Below are 18,973 nucleotides of genomic sequence, written 5' to 3'. Positions count from 1 at the left end.
GAGGGCCTCAGTGGGAACAGGTTCAGTGTGAAGGCCAGCTGGGGTGAGGTGGACAGAGACTGTGAGGTGAGCGCAGGCCTGCGGCGTCCTGGGGGCTCAGGTTGGTTTCTGTGTTTGGCTCAGATTGGAGGGATGAATCCACATGGGCTGGTGGACATGACTAGAAGGTGGGGAGACGAGGGGAGAAGAGAACTGGGCATGTGGGTCCACAGCTGGGTTGGGGGCTCAGCCTTCTGCGGTCTGGGTGTCCTCTGAGGGTCTCGAGGTGGCAGCCAAGGGTGAGGGTGTGAGGGTCCATGAGGAGTCGGGGGCCAGGCCGTGCACCAAGGAGGAAGAAGTGACGCCGGGTGGCCCAGGTGGGGGGCCTTGCTGTGCATGGGGTGGGCTTTTCTCTCATCAGTGGAGACACTTGGGCCCCTTGTGGAACTGGCAGACCAGGGGAGCCTGGGTGTAGCTTTGCCGAGTGCGATGGAGTGAAGGTAGCATTGGTGCAGGAAGGCCTGGATATTCATGTGGGAGCGGGGGCGCGGTGGGGCATCTGGGCAGACGGACGTGGTTGATGTCAGAGAATGGTGAGAAGCCAACCAAGCGAGCTGGGATGAGCAGTGGGGGGCGGCGGGGCGGCTGACGTGCAGTAGCAGTAGACAGGTATGGTGCCCAGGGCAGGCCCGGAAATGGGGATGGTGTGCACGAGGTTTTAAGCAAAGCCAGGCTCTCCGGTAGAAGTCAGAGCGCTGGGTAGGTCACAGTAATCTGGGGGGTGGGGTGGGTGCGGGAGCAAGGGTTCTGTGAAGGGTGCGGAGGCCTGTGGGGACTTCATGGCACTGGGCTGGGAGGGGGCCCGCTCTACCCCTGGGCTTTGCTGGTCAGCCTCTGCGCTTGGGGAGCCTGGTGCCGCAGGAGGCGGCCTGGGCCCTGACATCAGTCCTCACGGACACGGGGGCATCTGGCAGGCCGGAGTGGGACCTGGGGACACGGGGCTATGGACCGCTGCTGGGAAAAGGACTGCTGCTCCACTGGGGAGGGAGGGGAGGCCCGGCTTGGAGCAGGTGGTCAGTTTGGTGGGCTGGGTGGGAGGGGGCGGGTGGTTTGCTGCGAGGTGCACCCACACACATTTTGGGGCACCTGATACCCCAGGCACTGTCCTGGGTGCTCCTGTGGTGGACCAGGCCCAGGCCTGCTTTCTGGAAGGTTCTATGTCGAAAGGAAATGGGAGACATGGTCTTGGACGACCTGGACAGCTTTTGTCTTCGTGGAGAGGCTTGATGGGAACTAATTCCTAGCACCTGGTAGCTGGGGGGCGAGAGCTTTGGGTTTCTGGAGCGTTCCGTCCCTCAGAGCGCGTCCATTTATTTTTGTCTCTGCTGTTGTCTTTCAGCGGGATCAACTACGACAAGCCGCTGCCTCCCATTCAGGTCGCGTCTCTCCGAGCAGAGCGAATCGCCAAAGAGAAAAAGGTGTGGGCGCCGGGCCTGGACGTGGCCGGGGTGGCAGGCTCGGCGGGCTCCTCCCCACGGCGCCTCTCCTCTCTGCTCCTGCAGGCGCTGGCCGATCAGCAGAAGGCACAGCAGCCGCCCGTGGCGCAGCCCCCGCCGCCCCCACCGCAGCCGCAGCCCCCGCCACCCCAGCAGCCGCCCCCGCCTCTGCCCCAGCCCCAGGCGGCCGGCAGCCAGCCGCCTGCGGGGCCGCCAGCCGTCCAGCCGCAGGCCCAGGTGCAGCCGCAGGCGCAGCCCGCGCCGCCCCCACCGAAGGTGCCCCCGGCGATCACGACGGTGGGCAGCGCCGCCGTGCTGGTGAGAAGGCGTCCCTCCCTGGCGCGGGCGCCTGTGGGCACGCGGGGCAGGGCGGTCTGTTCAGACGCAGCACGTCTTCCGCAGCAGCAGCGGCGACGGGCCCTGCCTCTCCCGGGCGGGAGGGCGCCTCACCACGCTCTGCCCGCTCCGGGCTCTTGCCGCCTGGGTCGGTTAGTGGCAGTTTGGGCAGTGGAGGTGCCCGGGGAGTTCGGAGCTCGGTGGGGTTTGTGGGGTGTCATTGTCAAGTCACCCTGCAGAGCGAGTCCTGTCCGCACCGGTGTGCAAGCTTCCCTCACAGCTGGTGCATGCATGCTCTTGCACACACGTGTGCATGGATCTTTGGTGCCTGTTGGAGAAGGCAGTAAACCGAGCGCACAGGAAAGGGGCAGAAAGGCAGACTCGTGACGTCACGTGGCCTCTGCTGCGTGCGCCCGTGTCCGTGTGACACGGACCTCGGAGTCCCCGTAGGGAGGACGCCTGGGGCCTGCAAGGGGAAGCCCGCTGCCAGCCGGCCGGGGGCATGGTCCGTCCTCGCTTGCGGTTCCGTCTGCCGCAGCGGGATGGCCGTGGGGCCTGGGCAGCCTGGCTCTGCGGTCAGAAAGCCGCTCCCTCAGCCCCTGCTTCCGTGGCCCCAAGGGCACCGTGGTGGACGGCCAGGGAGGGATTCTGCGTGGAGGCCCATTGCCCCGGGCGGCAGCCTGAGTGACGGGAGTCCGTGGGCAGAGAGCAGGCCACAGCGAGCACACAGGCCCCAAGCCTGGCGGTGGGGGGGTCAGGAGAGCCCGTGCGGGGCGTGGGGGCGGGAGTCGGTGGGGGTCGGGACACTTGGAGGTTTTGTGAAGGGGAGAGCCTGCGCTCCAGTTCACACGGCGTTCTGTGTTCAGCAGGCCGGAGCCATGAAAACGTCCGTCCCGGGGACGAGCATGCCGACGGGTAAGAAGCCCGAGATGCCCCCCGTCAGGAGCCATGCTTCCCCCGGGCTCCTGCCTCACAATTCTCTCCCCGTAGGCACGGTGAGCGGGAATGTCATTGTGAACACCATCGCAGGGGTCCCTGCCGCCACCTTCCAGTCCATCAACAAGCGCCTTGCTTCGCCCGTGGCGCCGGGAGCCTTGACCGTGAGTTGTCCCAGCTCCTGTGGCCTAGGGCCCCGTGAGAGTCGTTTGTCTGGTGTTAGGGTTTTTGTTTGGTTTCGTTTTTACTTTGTTTCGCCTTGACACCCAGTGTGGGGCTTGAGCTCGTGATCCTAAGATCAAGAGTCGTGTGCTCCCCCGACCGAGCCTCGCGGGCGCCTTGAAAGTTGTTTGCGTTGTGAAGAGATAGGCCAGCAGTGCTGAGAGTACAGGTCGACTTTCCTGAGACAACGTGCACGTTCAGGAGCACGGTGCGCTCGTGGGGGTGTGTGTGTTGAGACCCCTGCCCACGGCGGTTCTCGGAGGAGGAAGGCAGGGTGTGAGGGGCGTCACGGCCTGCGTGGCCGGGTGCTGTACATGCCACATGACAGGTTTGCTTGTGGGGGACGTGGGGATGCAGAGATGGGCGCCCCTGGGGGGGCACCGCATGGGGGGGTGGCATGGCGTCCACAGGGGCCGGGGTGCTGTTGCGTGCATCGCCAGAGCGCGCGGGGGCCGGATGAGGCGCGTCCAGACCCGTGTGCAGGAAGCAGGGAGGTGCCCAGCCTGGGCAGAGCCATCCGACCCTCTGAGCGCAGAACCAGAGCAGGCCTTGCCACTCACTGAGAGGCGCACCCCATGTCCAGCCACCTCCTTGTCTTTGGTGTTCCCCATAAATGACAAAAATAAACAGCTGAGGTTAAGGAGACGAAACATACATCTCCTTTTCCAGTTTAGTTACGTATCTGAAGGCAACACGTGCCCTGTGTCCCTCCCTGCTGGGCTCTGGAAAGTGTCTTTTCTACAAAGGTGGTGTTGTAGTAATCTAGACAGGGTGGCATCGGCAAGAGGACGGGCACAGCTTCATGGAATAGGATACGGGGTCCAGCAGTAAACCCCCAGGTACGTAGTTAGCTGACTTTTCGTTAAGAGTGCTGAAGGAGTGCCAGGAGAAAGGATTGTCTTCCAACAAGCAGTGCTGGAAGGACGACGTCGCCACCCGCGGGACTGGTAACTGTGGTCCGTAACCGGCACTGGGCATGAAGAGTTCCTCAAGGTGGATCGTAGACCTAAGTGTAAAACCCAGAACTACAAGACTTTTAGAAGAAAATCGCAGTAGAACATCTTTGCTTCCTTGGTTCAGGCAGAGATTTTCTAGGATCCCAAAGCCCTTGAATCGTGAAAGAAAAATTGGTAGGTTAGTCTTCATCAAAATCAACGACATCTGCTGTTTGAAAAATAGGAAGAAAATGGAAAGCATGGAACATGTTTGTAGGATACATGTGACAAAGGCCCAGTTTGCCGATTCATTGGGGATTCTTCAATAATAAGAAAACGTTATAAAACACGGACAAAAGATTTGCGCAGTTACTTCACCAAAGAAGCAATAGGGATGACAAATGTGAAAAGATATTCGACATTATTAGTCATCAGGGGAACCCCGTGAAAACCACAGTGAGATGGGGCTCCTGGGGGCTCAGTCACTTGCATGTCCGACTCTTGGTTTTGGCTCAGGTTGTGATCTCAGGGTCGTGGGATCGGGCTCCACACTGGGCGTGGTGCCTGCTTCAGATTCTCTCCCTCTGCCCCTGCCGCCACTGAAAAAAAACAGACAAAAGACCCACAGTGAGAAGCCACCACGTATCTCTGGGAGCGGCTTTAGGAACAGAAGCGTGGCCGTGGCAGACGCCGGCAAGGAGGCAGCACGGCTGGGGCGCACGTTGCGGACGGCTCGAAAAATCTTAGAGTCACGTGGGAAGTCGGCCACTTATGATAAATGTACACTTACTGGACAGCCTAGCACTTCCACGCCTGGGCTTCCCCCCAAGGGAAGCAAAAACATACCTCTGCACAAGGAAACAACGTGAGTGTGCCTGGTGGCTTTATTTATAATTACTAAGAAAGGAAACAGCCCAGAGGGCCTTCCGTGGCCATGTGGACACCATCTAGGACTACCCAGCTGTACGAGGGACTGAGCTGCTGGGCTGAGCAATAGGGTGGGCGACTCTCAAACACACTTGGCTGTGATGAGAGTTTCAGAAGGCCTCGTATGCTGCATGATTCTGTTTAATGTGGAAAAGGCAAGATCATGAGGACAGGAAACGAGTATGTTCTGTATCTGGATCGTGGTATCTACCTTGGCCATCTGCGTTTGTGAACATTCATAGGTCCGTATACCTGAAGTGGGTGAATTGTACTGTATGTAGATTATACTTTAATAAATCTTGCTTTAAAAATTAGAATATTCCTGGGTAATGCAGCATATATGAGAAGTTTTTCTAGTGTGTGATTTAGGATTATTTTTCTTTGCACTTTGCAATAAACCACTTTTGATTCAGCCGTCTTAATAACAGCAGCTCTTAGGTAGGCCTGTGACGTTATAAACGTTCTCTGTGACCGACACCATTCCTTGGGTGGGAGTGAAACGCCCAAATCATTGCACGTGGTGTTTTATTTTGAAAAAGACCTATTTCCGTGTATGATATTTTTGGAAGATAAAGTAACTCATCCATGATGTATCTTTTGAGTAGCTCTTAGAGACAAGATACTCTAGCTGGTGATGTGGGCCTAGAAACTGGACTCAGACACTCAGCCGGCTTCCGCAGGGCTCTTGTAGTCCCGGGGCTGGACCGGGAGAGGAGAGGTCCTGTACAGGGCGGGCTTTCTGGGCTTCCGCAGGACAGGACGACGTCATCCACACAAGGCTCTTTGGCGCGGGGGAGGGTGTGGGCTGTCCGAGGCACAGCGAGCAGGTCTGTTTAGAGAGGCACAGACAAGCGTGTTAGCAAAGTAGCGGTGGTTCCTGCACCCACCGGGAGGCTCTGCGCCGCTCTGTGTGCTCAGCTCCGGGAGATGCCGAGGCTAGCTGGTTGTAGAGTTTGGGTATGCAGCTAAAGAGAATGGATTTTGTTTGCTAGGCAGCTGGGAGCCCTTGATAGTCTCTGAGCGGATTCAAGCAGAAAAGGGCAGAGTGAAAACCATTTTGGAAGTCCAGGAACAGATTTCTGTTTCTGATGGTGAGGTGAGTTATACTACTTTCTTAATGAAACCAACTAAAATTATTGGATAGAAAAATTTTAATCTTCTTAAAAGTTTTAAGGAGCTGACACAAAAGAATACATAAGGATTAGGGCAAAATCTAAGGGAAGAAACCCAGAGAGAAAAATGGTGCACTGAGGCGGGGTCTGCCCTGGAGCACCTTTTACCTCATCTGGCTGGAGACTCCGGCTTGAGCTGAGAGCCCTGCAGCTGAGCCCTTGGGGCAGGGCTGAAGCAGAAGGGAAACCTGCCTGCCCTCCACCCTGGCGCTGAGCAGAGGGGACGGACTCCCCCTGCAAAGCTGTAGCCACACGTCAGCCTTCTGTCAGTTCACAGCTGGAGCAGGCGTGGCCTCGAGTGGGCGGTGTTCCCGGGTGGGCGGCCAGAAGCAGGTGCAGGTGCTCTGGAGGAGCTCGCCTTCGACCTGGACTCCTCAGAACACCACGAGTGGTTTTCCAGCGTAGTGAGCGGCACAGAGCAGAAAACAGCCAAACACAGGAGGAAAGCGTGACACCAGCCTGCCTCCACTTGAGATAGTGGAGTTCATGGGCACGGACCATAAAGCAGCTGTGCTTCCTGTTTTGTTTATTTTTAAGAAGTCTCCGTGCCAGTGTGGAGCCCAGCGTAGGGCTCGAACTCACGACCCCAAGGCCAGGAGCCGCACGATCCTCTGACTTGAGTGCCAGGTGCCCCCCTTAGGGTCTTCCTAACATTTTTTTTGTCTGGCTGAACTTACTGTAAGGATGAAGCGTATGACACACACAACATACAAAGTATGTTTTCGTCGACTGTGCTGTCAGCCTCTCTGGCCAGCAGTCGGCTGTTAGCGGTTAAATTCTGGTCAAGAAACTTGTACTTGGATTTCCAACTGTGCGGGGGTTTGGCGCCTGTAACCCCCACATGGTTCAAGGGTCGACCGAAGAGAACTTGTGAAAATGAAAACTGGTTATCAGAATTGGAGAACATCCCTGGTACTGGGCTGTCCGTTGAGGAGAGAATTAGTGAACCGGAAGAGAAGTCAGGGCACGTTTTCCCGAATGCAGCGCAGGGCGACAGCAGGGGCCGCACGGAAGAGCACTGTGAGGTCACGGAGGGCCGACTGGGACGATGGAGTGTGTGGTCACTGAGTTCAGATGGGGAGGAGGGCGGGCAAAGGCAGCGTTGGAAGATGGGAGTTTTCCAGAACTGAGCAGTGACACGAGCCGTATATACAGCAGTCCCCACTGAGCCCAATCCCGGACAGTGCCAACAGCAGAGGTCCGAGAGCAGCGGGGGGCACGGCAGCTTCCTCCTTGGGGCCGGTGAAGCCGGGAGCCTCTGGGACGGCATCTGTGCTGAATGAAAGCAAATCACTGCTGACCCTGCTCCGCCTCTTTCGGAAATAGCTTGAAGAACGCGGGTACAAAAGAACACTTCGAAGCAAACATGGGGCGGGCTGGCGGCAGGTGGGCCGTGCGAAAGGACACGCTTGAGGCAGAAGGTCTGAGAAGTGTGCACAGAGGCAGGGACGGCGGACAGTCGACATGGAGACTGACCTCACAGCAGCTGCGAGGGGCTCCCTGCGGGACCGACAGCAGGAAAGTGCCGCACGGGTCGGGCGTGTAAGCCCGCCAAGGGCCACGAAGCGGAGACGCTCCGCACTCTTGTTCAGGAAAAGTGCGAGACTTTGACAAGTACTCATGGTATAATGTTTTTTAAATCATTTATTTGAGAAAGCACATGCGTGTGCACGAGCAGGGGGAGAGGTAGAGGGAGAAGCTGAGCAGGGAGCCCAACGTGGGGCTTGATCCCAGGACCCTGGGATCATGACCTGAACCGAAGGCAGACGCTTAACGACTGAGCCACCCAGGTGCCTCTCATGGTATAATTTTTAGGTGAGCCATGAAAAGTGTAAAAAGAATGTAACTTACAAACTTTGGGAGGGAAAAGTGAGGTGAAAAAAAAAATGCTGTGAGTGAAAGCAAGGAAGGCGATTGAAGATGCGTGGAGCCAGAGGGTTGAATGGGAAGCACAGAGTGCGACGCGGGAGTTAGTTGACCGCGGGAGTAGGGACGCGCAGAAGGGCTGGGGGTGAACCAACCACAGTCTTGAAGAACGTCCCGGCCGCCCGCACGGAGGGGCCAGCCGAGGCAGGTGGCATGCACACCAGCCGTCTCGGAGGTGGAACCGGTGGGGTCCATGGTTGGAGTGCGACGGCGCAGCTGGCTGTAGCTCAAGGGTCGGCGTGGGGCGCGGGGGGCAGCGGGGCTGCTCTGAGACGCCACGAGACCTGTGCAGGCGGGAGAAGGGGTGGCCGAGAGTGGGAGCCTACACTGTATGTTTGAGGGGCAAGCACAGGGGTCTGCAGTATAGTCAGAACCTCACGGCGTTCCTGGGGCCCAGACCGCCTCTCTCGTGAGGACAGGGAGGCAGGGCAGCGTTTCAGAACGGGAATGGGAGCATTGCCGTCTGAAACGGTTTTCTTCTGTGGTGACTGACCCACTCTGAAGCTCTTCCGTTCCTTGGGTTCAGAGACGCGTGTCCTCTTAGCTGGTGCGTGTGGAAGCCTTGAAGGATGGTGCGGAGTAACCTGACGAATTCCCCCGTTTCCTCTTGCAGACCTCTGGAGGCTCTGCTCCTGCCCAGGTGGTCCACACCCAGCCTCGCGCGGTTGGCTCGCCGGCCACGGCCACGTCCGACCTCGTGTCCCTGGCACCGACCCAGGGCGTTCGCGCGGTTACCTCCGTGACAGCCTCGGCTGTGGTCACTACCAGCCTGACCCCAGTGCAGACTCCGACCCGGTCTTTGGTGACTCAGGTGTCCCAAGGTAAAGGCAGGTGGTGTTTCCGGGTGAGGACACGGGCATGTGTCTGTCGTGGGAGGGCGGGCGGGCCATGTGCGTGCGCAGCGTGACGGCGTCCCCTCTCCCAGCCACAGGGGTGCAGCTGCCCGGGAAGGCCATCACGCCCGCACACTTCCAGCTGCTCCGGCAGCAGCCGCCGCCGCCGCCGCCGCCGCCGCCGCCCTCTCAGGTGCAGGTTCCGCAGATCCAGGGCCAGGCCCCGTCGCCGGCACAGATCAAGGCTGTCGGCAAGCTGACCCCGGTGAGTATATCGTAGGAAACCGCACACCCGCTGCGCGAGGCCCCCGTGTCACTTACTTGGAAGCACAGGTCTGCTGCTCGTGCTGCCCCTAAACACAGCTTTCCGCACGGTGGCACGTCCGTGGCCGCGTGGCCAGCCTGCTGGCAGTGCTCTGGAGACCTGTCTTCCCGCTTGCTGTCTGGTGCCCTGTGCAGCTCAGGCTCCGCTTGGGTCCGTTCCCAGCCGGAGAACGTGCCGGCGGGAAGTGCTGCGGACGGTCCCAGAGACGCGGTGCTGGGTACTTGGTTTCTTCACGCCTAGCTCCTTCGTGGGGTTGAGTACTGATAACCCTGACTCGTGCCACCCGGTGTACCGGCCGTGCAGCTGCGTATGTGAATGCATTCGTTTTGAAAGGAAGCGCTGTATTCCTGCCAAGACGGAGACGTGCTCTTGCTTGGCATGGAGAGACATGTACTAGAAACAAGACAGTGTCTTAGAGCTGCAGCTAGTTGCCAGGCCTGCCACAGTAAGTACCTGACCTTGGGCCTGCCCCTTCCTGTTACGGAGGGACAGGCGGGCGTGCTGGAGGGCTGTGGAGCACGCACAAGCCCTGAGCCCCAGCTTCGCTAGCACGGCCCAGGACGTGCGCCACTGAGCTCCTTGGTCGCGCCCGCCCCGTTTCGGGGGTGCAGTGGGCGCGTGTGGCCGTGGCCGGCATATTGGACGGCCCAGATCTAGAACGTGGCCGCCACCGCGGGAGGCTGGGGGTGGCGCTAAATCAGAAAGTTGCTGGGCCCAGCACCCCCCACGCCTGCCCCTCCGCCCCCGCGGCCTTTCCTTCTCCCCTTCCTGCTTCTCCCCAGGACACGAGGGCCCTCCTGTACCCCTGCACTCCCTCCTTCGGCTGCCAGAGCCCCGCTTACCTGCTCGTTTGCCTGTGTCTGGATTCTCCACTCTGCCCCGTCCTGAGTCCATTTCAGAGTCGTTGTCATTTTCAGATAGTTACGAACTACACACTAGAACTTTTCTGAAAAGAAAATTGATTTCTGAAAATATTTTTGGGGCTGTTTGGACATCTTGATGTTTTCATTTCTTTTAAAGACTTGGGATTTATTTATCAATTTATTCATTTGCAAACAATTGGGATAAAAAGTTGAGAGGTGATATACATCTTACAAGTTTAAAAGTTCAAGAAGGACCATGATTTTAAGACTTTATAAAAATTTCATAGTACTACGGGTTTAAGTTGACGTATTTGCGAGTGAGAAAAACCGAGAGATTTTGCTATGAATTTACTCCTCTGTCAGAATCACCGTTTCTGGTTATCATCAGTGATACGCGAGTTGTTAACAAAGGGACATTTAAAAAACGTCAGCCCCCGGAGGATGGTTTGCATACTGTGTGTTAGCCGCTGTCTGCCTTGGTGTTTAATGGATAGTACAACAGTAACTTAAAACCGAGCTTTGTAACAAATGGAATGCAGTTAATATTGATGAAAAGCTACTTTATCTGGGTTTTAGGAACATCTGATCAAAATGCAGAAGCAGAAACTGCAGCTGCCCCAGCAGGCCCCCCCACCGCAGGCCCCGCCAGGGCCCCCACAGCCCGCTACACAAGTGCAAGTGCAGGCCCCGCCACCCACGCCGCAGCAGAGCCCCCAGCTGGCCACGGTCACGGCCCCGCGGCCCGGAGCCCTGCTCACGGGCACCACCGTGGCCAACCTCCAGGTGGCCCGGCTCGTAAGTTCCAGTTGATACGTTTGTTTTTCCAAAGCTTTGTCTTGTAACATTTAATTGCACTGTTACTGCTTGCTGAGGACCACGTCAGGTGTGCAGGACCTACGAGTAAAGTAGAAGACGTGCGCTTCCCCCAAGAGCTTAAGTTGTCCTCGGAGAGGATGAAATACGGCCCGTGGAGGCACTTAAGTCGTCCTGCTTCCCAGGACCTGAGCATCACAGAGCTCACGGCAGGCTGGGCGGCTGGAGGAGGCGGGGGGCACGCTGGGCTACGCAGGGAGGGCGAGGTTTCTGTTGGGGACGAGGCCCTTGTGGTTGGAGCCGAGGTTACGGGGGAATGAGACCCATGTGGGGAGGTGGGCGAGGCCGGAACACCGGGCTCTGGTGTCCCTGGGCTTTGTCGGCACAGACTCTGGAGGTTTCTGAAGAGGAGCAGAATGTCACGGTGAAAATAGTGTCTGGGAAGGTCAGTTAAATTCAACAAACATCCGTCGAATGTCCTGTGGGACGGACACTGTCCCATCAGGCAAGCCACTGCCCTGCTGGGGGAGCACCCATCCTGGGCCAGGCACCACCCTCGGCTCTGTACCTCTCACGTGGTCAGTGCCCACAGACCGCTGCCGAGGCCAGGGTGGGTGTTTTCACGTGAACTCCTCTCTGCAGGTGAGAAACTAAGGCCCTCAGCTTCAGGAAGTAACTTAACCCAAGTCCGATAGCTCGTCACCCACAACTCACACGGCGCTCAGGCCCCGCTTCCCGCGTGCCTCGCCCTGACCTTACGTCTGCGAGAAGTGGGGTAGACGTGGACTAAAACTGGGAAAGCACACGTGGTCTCGCCTGTGGTCACAAGAAGTACAAATCCAGAGGAGAAGGGCGGTGACCCCGCGTGCCGGCCGCGACTGGCCAGATGGGTCGGCATCCGCTCTGGGAGGGCTTCTCGTCCCCGAGCTACGGAGTGCGCTCACCGTTTTAGGTAGTGGCCCTGTTTCTGTTCTCGCGGAAAGTGGTAGCGAGTGAGCACAGCGTGCCGGACGCGCAGTCTTGCTGTTTGAGTCGTGTTAGAGGAGACAGGTCCCCATTAACTGGGGAGTTTTCTGACAGCGGCGAGCGTCCCCACGCTGGGGTAGCACGCAACTTCGGAAAGGATTTGCCGTGAGAGGCAGAGAGGCAGACTACGAGGTATTTGTAAGCTGGCCCACTTTGCACATTCCACAGCAAGCCACGCAGGTAAGAACGGCGTCTGACGGGCCGAGTACTGGCTTTCACGTTCAGATGTGGGTAGGTTTAGGGCCAGGGGTGCTTTTTACTTCTTTATGTTTTCTCAGGTAGTCTGAGTGCTCGTACAGGTAAGACGGATCTGTGGTCCTTTCTGAAGATGTAACTTCAGGAAACGAGCGCTTGGTGGCAGCGTGGAGACCGAGTAGCAGGAGGCGTGTCCGCAGGCGGGCTCTCCGGGAGAGGGTGGGGTGGTGGGCCGACCTTCAGTCGTAGCCGCAGGAGTGGGAGACGAGGGTCTACAGGAGTCGGGGCAGGATGGGGCTCCCCCGAGTTCAGGAGCCGGAAGGAGGAGCGGCAGAGACCAGGGCCACGTGGCAGGGCCTGAACGTCACAGTGAGCGAGCAGCTGTGGGTCCTGCTGAACCCCCTTCCCTGCATCGGTCGGTGATGGGGTAGGAAGCGTAGAGCTGCGGCCCTCAGTGAAATGTGTCCCTTCAGCTGACAGCCACTTGTCACCTTTGTGGATCTGTAAATTTCTCATCGCTTGACCTCTTGTGGGGAAATACTTGCGAAGACACATGGTATCCCGAATATCTCTGGACTCTCCCATTATTTTCACTGTTTAGACCCGGGTTCCCCCTTCGCAGCTGCAGGCGCAAGGGCAGATGCAGGCTCAGGCGCCCCAGCCCGCTCAGGTGGCGCTGGCGAAGCCTCCCGTCGTGTCCGTGCCCGCGGCCGTGGTCTCCTCGCCAGGTGTGACGACCCTGCCCATGAATGTCGCCGGGATCAGCGTGGCCATCGGGCAGCCGCAGAAAGCCGCAGGTACCTCACGGGCAGCGCCTCCTCTCCAGCCCTTGTCCCGCCGAGGGCCTCGAGCGGGGCTGACGGGTCTTCTGCCGGCTTCTGTGCGGACACGCATTTCGAGTGTGTCAGGGCACCGTCTGGCCAGCGTGCCTCTCAGAGGCGCCCACGTACGAGTTTCAGCCCTTGACCTAACCCGTTGCTGTTCGGAACTTGGCACCTTTATTTGGATGTCGTTGCGGGTCCACAAACATTTTAAGTATAGCTGCGGGGCGGCTGTTCTGTGTCGGCCTGGTTCAGCGTGGGGTGTTCTGTCCGGAAAGCGGTCAGTGGGGACAACTCGGTGGCTCGGGGAGTTGGAGGGAGCTTCAGGGAGGTTGTGAGACCCTTGTGCCCACTGAGCACTGTGACTGAGGCCTCGGTGGCTGTTCGCAGGACAGACCGTCGTGGCCCAGCCCGTGCACGTCCAGCAGCTGCTGAAGCTCAAGCAGCAAGCCGTGCAGCAGCAGAAGGCCATCCAGCCACAGGCTGCCCCGGGCCCAGCGGCCGTCCAGCAGAAGGTACCGGGTTCCTGCGGGGGGCTCTCCCGTCATCCTGTCTTGACGCTGGGCACGGGTCGCACGGACAGCAGGAGTGCCCCACGTGGACCTTGCCTCGCTGCCCGGCAGCCACGTACACAGAAGGCCCTGTGCTCAGAGGTCTCGGGGTGGGAGCTGCGATGAGGCCCTGCAGGGAGAAGGTGATGACGGGAGCCCATGGGGAACCGTGAAGCCGGCCGTGGAATCGCATGGCTAGAAGGGGCCGGAGGGGCCCAGGGCGCAGGTGTGGCTCACCGTGCGTGACTGCTTGGGCTTCTCGTGTGCAGAGGGGCTGGGACCTGGCCAGGAGCCAGGCGGGGACCGCGTCCTTGCCCCTGTGTGTGCTTGCGGGGGGTGGGGCCGATGCGAAGGAGTCCTGTCGGCGTCTCACGGACTCAGACGTTTGAGAGTCGGCTCTGAGCTGACGCGGGTGCCCGGGCTGAGCCGTCCGGAGGCCGGCGTGTGGAAGCCATGCCCCATGCAGGCACCGCCCCGACCTGCTCCGCGTGCTTCCTGGTAGCGTGCAGCCCAGGGTGCAGATGGTGGTGTGTCGCTACTTGCCCTGGCCATTGTCCCTGCTGCTTTCTGAGCTGGAGCTAGCACGCACGGGCCGAGGGCGGGGCAGCTGGAGGCAGCGTTCGGAGCAGGGCCGCACGTTACTTGGAGGAAACTGAGGCTCAGAGAAAGGAAGCGACTTGCCTGGAGTCGCGGGGCTGATCACCGGACGCGGGGCCCTGCAGAGTCCTGGTCCTCCGCTGGGCAGCTCTTCCCAGAGCATCGCTCCTCCCACCGGCAGGAGCCCAGCTCCAATCTGGTCGGGGCTGAGATGCTGCCCGTCTAGGTGCCGCTGTGGTTTGTGGGGACGGCAGAGCAGAGTCAGAAGTCGAGCAGTCCTTGGCAGCCGTGGGCGAGGTGACAAGCTAGGGGGGCACAGCAGCAGAGAGGGGCCACACCGGCTGGGCATCTCCCAGGGGCACCGGGCTGTCGGTGGAGCGGCGTGAGAAGGGCCCCAGGGAAGAGCTGCCCCGGCAGCAGCCCGCCGTGTCGGGTGCGTGCCCTTCGACAGCCTCCTCCTGCCGTCCGGGGAGAGCGGGGCCTGGAAGTGAGGTTGTCTGCTCTGACGGGAGAGAGAACACCCGCCTCCGGGCGCTGCCTGCTGCCCGCTGCTGGACGGTTCCGGGAGGGGTGCCGCGCCGCTCAGTCATCTCCCCAGTCCGCTCCGGCCGTCCCTGGGCCCGGCTGCTCGGGCGTGGGCCCTGCTGGAGACACTGAAGAGGGGAGGACCAGGGCACCGGCAGTTGGGCCTGGGTAACCGAGTAGGCTTGGCTGGCCGCTGAGCGAGAGGTGGCTGTAGTCTTGGTTGATGTTCACGTGACTTGAAAGAAAAGTTCTGAGACGTTGGAGAAATGTGTGTAGTCGTAGTTTTGTAAACCACAGGCTGTGTGTGTGCACGGTTTTCTGAGCAGGATTCACGTTGTTCTGGCAGAGAAAACTTAGAGATTAATCAGGCAAAGATTGTGCATGTAGGTTTGTGATTCCTTGTGCTAAATATTTTATTTTTTTATTATTTTTTTAAGAATTTATTTATTTGACAGAGAGAGGTAGCAGGAGAGGGAACACAAGCAGGGGGAGTGGGAGAGGGAGAAGCAGGCTTCCCACGGAGCAGGGCGCCCGATGCGGGGCTCGATCCCAGGACCCTGGGATCATGACCTGAGCCGAAGGCAGACGCTTAATGACTGAGCCACCCAGGCGCCCTGTGCTAAATATTTTAGAGTACGTTCCCAAACCTTCAAATTAGATTCAGGAAAGCGTATGTGCATGTGTTTTTTGTCGTGGTCAAGTTTACTCAAGTGATGAGCACACGGAGGGTATAAAGACAAACCCCGGGGCGCCTGGGTGGCTCAGTCGGTTAAGCGACTGCCTTCGGCTCAGGTCATTATCCCAGGGTCCTGGGATCGAGTCCCGCATTGGGCTCCCTGATGGCGAGGAGCCTGCTTCTCCCTCTAACCCTCCCCCCTGTCATGTACTCTTTTTTTTTTTTCTTTTTTTTTATTCTTATGTTAATCACCATACATTACATCATTAGTTTTTGATGTAGTGTTCCATGATTCATTGTTTGTGCATAACACCCAGTGCTCCATGCAGAACGTGCCCTCTTTAATACCCATCACCAGGCTAACCCATCCTCCCACCCCCCCCCGTCATGTACTCTTTCTCATTCTCGCTCTCTCAAATAAATAACTAAATCTTAAAAAAAAAAAAAAAAAAAAAAGACAAAGCCCGGCCCGGTCTCTGAGGGCACTTCTGGACGGAGGAGGCCGGGCACGCCGGCTGGGCGGAAGGCAGGCAGGGCTGGGGCGTGGGGCGGTCGTGCTGTGGCTGTTGGGGCAGCGGGGTCCCGCGGGGAGGCCCTGACGTTCTGAGAGGACGCAGCCCCGCCTGGCTCTAACGTGGGGCGGCCTCTCTTCCTTCAGATCGCCGCCCAGCAGATGGCTGCTCAGGGCCAAGCGCAGAAGGTCACGTATGCTGCCCCACCAGCCCTGAAAACCCAGTTCCTCACCACACCCATCTCCCAGGCCCAGAAACTGGCTGGGACCCAGCAGGTGCAGACCCAGATCCAGGTGAGCGTGAGTGAGCACAAGGTGGCTCGCAGGACAACAGGTGCCCAGGAAAGAGAGTGCTCAACGGAGGGCGTCCGGAGAATGAGGAAACCAGCACCCCGTTACGGAGCGTCGGGGCCCTCCTCTGCTCCTCAGTGGCGGCCGGCCCCCTGACACTCCTCGCTGGCTTTGCCGCCTCTGGGGTCGGGGGGTGTGGCTTGGGGGCCATGCCGAGGTCACGCTCCGGGGGTGGTTCTTCGCGTGTCGGGGGGTTCCTCCCGGAGTCAGGGAGTCAGCACTCTCCGTTGCTCGCTGCCGACGGCCGAGGGGGCTGCTCCCAGCCTGGCGCTGCTTACGGAGGGTGGAGGGAGCAGCGGAGGCCCGAGCGCAGCAGCAGTGTGACCGCTTCCGTGTGTGGGTGCCGCACGTGGCTGCCTGGGGTCGGGGAGCCGCGCTGTGGGCGTGTGCACGCCTGTCAGGCTTCTGCAGTGGTCCCAGCCCCGCAAGCCTCCGCTCAGCCTCGCCCTGCTCCTGCGTCTCTGCCGTTGGTGACTCTGTTAGCAGTCAGTGCCCCCCTTCTGCTGAGTGCTGGCTACGTGTCGACCCGGCACTGTTCCCTTTCTGCTGTAGCCGTCAGGTCTCCATCCCGTTTGTGGCTCATCTTCGCACTTAACTGCACGGTGTCTTTGCGGGAACAGAAGTCCTTAGTTCTAACGCGTTGGAATTTTTTTTTTTTAAGATTTTATTTATTTATTTGACAGAGCGAGATACAGTGGGAGAGAGCGCACAAGCGGGGGAACAGGAGGGAGGAGAAGCAGACTCCCCGTTGAGCAGGGAGCCCGACGCGGGGCTCGATCCCAGGACCCTGGGATCATGACCTGAGCCGAAGGCAGACACTTAACGACTGAGCCACCCAGGCGCCCCTCTAACGCGTTGGAATTTATCAGTCTTTTTCTTTCTGAACATTGTGTGTCTTAAGAGATTCTTCCCAGAGGTCACGATGTTACTTTCCCGTATCATCTTCTGAAAACCTTGTATTTTTTCTCTTACACTCAGGTTTCTGACCTTCCTGGAATGGGCCTTTCCAGACAGTATAAAACTGGGAATTCAGTTTAATTTTCCCATTAGAAGACCCTGTTGTTTTCAGCAGCACTTTCCTTCTGATCCATAGTGCAACGCTGGCGTAAATCGTGCGTGGTCGTGGCCTCTGTGTGTCCGTCCCTCTGGCCACGCAGTGAGCCTTGGCTCCTGGGGACAGACCCTCCCTCCTGTCGGGAATATCCTGCTGTCTGTGGCTCTCCTCACTTCCCTGTTGGTTTCAAGTCAGCGTGTTAAGTTCACACAGCACGAGCAGAACTGTTGGGACTCTCACAGGATTACGTTCGTGCACGTCACCGGGGCCGCGTGCGTGCTTGCAGGGGGTGCGGAGCTGCATTCGCTCTAGAGGACTCTGGGGGGGGAAGCGACGTCTTTGCCGTCTTAACTAGACTCACCCACACGATGCATCTTCTGCTGCCTGGCCTATTCAGTGCCCTTTAACTAGGTTTTCTGAACTTTTTCCAGGAAGGTCTTATCGCTTGGATTGGATTTGTTCCTAAGTAATTAGTGTTTTCTGATGCTTCTGTAATCATGTGTTTCTCAGTTTCTGTTTTCTGTCTGTGCCTTTCTCTTGAATCTGGGCTGCCTTGATCGAGCCTGTTCCTTGGACAGTTCGTCTATGGCCTCTGGCGCTTCCTTTGTCCCCAGGCAGGTGGCCTGTGCCGAGTGGCGGCCGGCGTCTTCCTCTTCCCCTGCCCGTTTCTTCCTGCTTTGCTGTGCTGGCGCGGCCCACAGCCTCCCTGGCGGGTGGTACATCCGGAAGCTCAGCTGTATCGCTGTTAATGTGATCGTTTTGCAAGGTCTGATTTTTGAGGTCATCCTTCAGTAGAGTAAGAAAATTCTCTTCACCTAGTTTGCTGGAAGATTTTGTTCTTTTTTATGGCGGTTTTTGTCTCCCCCAGTGTCGAGGCCTCTGTCTGTCTCTGGGCCGATGACCCCAGGTTCACAGCTGCAGTTGATGGCTAGCCCCGTTGCAGACTCTCAGTCCTGGCTGCCTCTGGACAGGTCCCCAAAGCTGCGTGACCTCTCGGGCGCCTTGGCCCGCACCTGTGTGCACCCGAACTTCTCCAGCTCGAGGGCGATGGTGCTGTCCCCCGTGACTGAGGCCTCTCTTGGGCCAGACCCTCCGGGTGATGGACACAGCTGCGGGGCCGGCAGGCGGCCCTGCTCTGGCTCCTCGCTGACAGTGGGTTTGAACTTGGCCTCTCGCCTGCTGCAGCCTGCATGACCCTGAGCGTCTTGCGCGCTTGGGGTGAAAGGTGCTATCACGCCTTGGCTCCTTGCTCTGGGTTCCCACCTCTGCTTAGCCTTGGAACTGGGCGTTCTCCACAGGCGGCGGTGCCGCTGGCCCGCCGTGTGCAGGTGGGGCCCTGCTGCAGCTCAGCGAGTCTTGCTTTCCCGCCAGGGCTGAGAGCACTCAGGCAGGGGCTCTTGGTCTTAGCAGATCCTGTTTACAACTTTGACTTCAGTTACAGTGAACTAGTAAGCGCTTTCCGGTGATCTCAGGTTTTACAGTGAGAACTCGCACTGACTTGGAATCGGTCATTTACAAGGACGTCATGTCCTTTCACCTTTCCTCTAGAATTATCTTGGACACACTTACTTTCATCCCTGTTCTACCAGTTAGACACCCAGGCGGGGGTGTCCCAGCCCCCAGCAGCTGCCTCCTTAGGAGCCTGTTCTCCTGCAGAACCGACACCCCGCCAGGGTAGACGCGAGTGGCCCAAATTGTCTTCCTGCACAGAGGCAGACACATACACACGGGATGACTTGTTTGCCGAAGGCAGGCAGGGCGGAGAGTTTCATCAGGAACAAAGATCTCAGTCGCAATGGAGGAAGATATAGCAAGATGATATGATAACTACTTTAAAATGTTGGGCATCTCATCTCATCCCTCGCGGAGCAGCGCCCAGACTTGAAGAAGGGACTCTCGTGAG

At 58.6% G+C, this 18,973-nt stretch overlaps 1 protein-coding gene across 14 annotated transcripts in view; it reads left to right on the top strand.

Moving 5' to 3' along the window:
* EP400 (E1A binding protein p400) overlaps positions 1-18,973 on the top strand; it is a 98,246-nt gene that overhangs the window by 75,407 nt on the left and 3,866 nt on the right. For 7 of the 14 annotated variants that reach the window (XM_064578165.1, XM_064578164.1, XM_064578160.1 and 4 more), the window contains 10 exons: positions 1,379-1,457; positions 1,542-1,793; positions 2,678-2,726; positions 2,802-2,911; positions 8,543-8,750; positions 8,855-9,027; positions 10,527-10,745; positions 12,586-12,781; positions 13,196-13,320; positions 15,813-15,959. In XM_064578165.1, the coding sequence (XP_064434235.1) occupies positions 1,379-1,457; positions 1,542-1,793; positions 2,678-2,726; positions 2,802-2,911; positions 8,543-8,750; positions 8,855-9,027; positions 10,527-10,745; positions 12,586-12,781; positions 13,196-13,320; positions 15,813-15,959 (1,558 nt within the window). The remainder of the gene's footprint in view (positions 1-1,378; positions 1,458-1,541; positions 1,794-2,677; positions 2,727-2,801; positions 2,912-8,542; positions 8,751-8,854; positions 9,028-10,526; positions 10,746-12,585; positions 12,782-13,195; positions 13,321-15,812; positions 15,960-18,973) is intronic. The other 7 variants (XM_064578166.1, XM_064578170.1, XM_064578159.1 and 4 more) reach the window with 5 other exon arrangements.

The sequence above is a fragment of the Mirounga angustirostris genome, unplaced genomic scaffold (assembly GCF_029215605.1).
Source record: "Mirounga angustirostris isolate CCGP_5_RB_7025 unplaced genomic scaffold, mMirAng1.0.hap1 SCAF_14, whole genome shotgun sequence".
NCBI classification, from domain to species: Eukaryota; Metazoa; Chordata; class Mammalia; order Carnivora; family Phocidae; genus Mirounga; species Mirounga angustirostris.
This window is presented reverse-complemented; position numbering and strand designations above follow the sequence as displayed.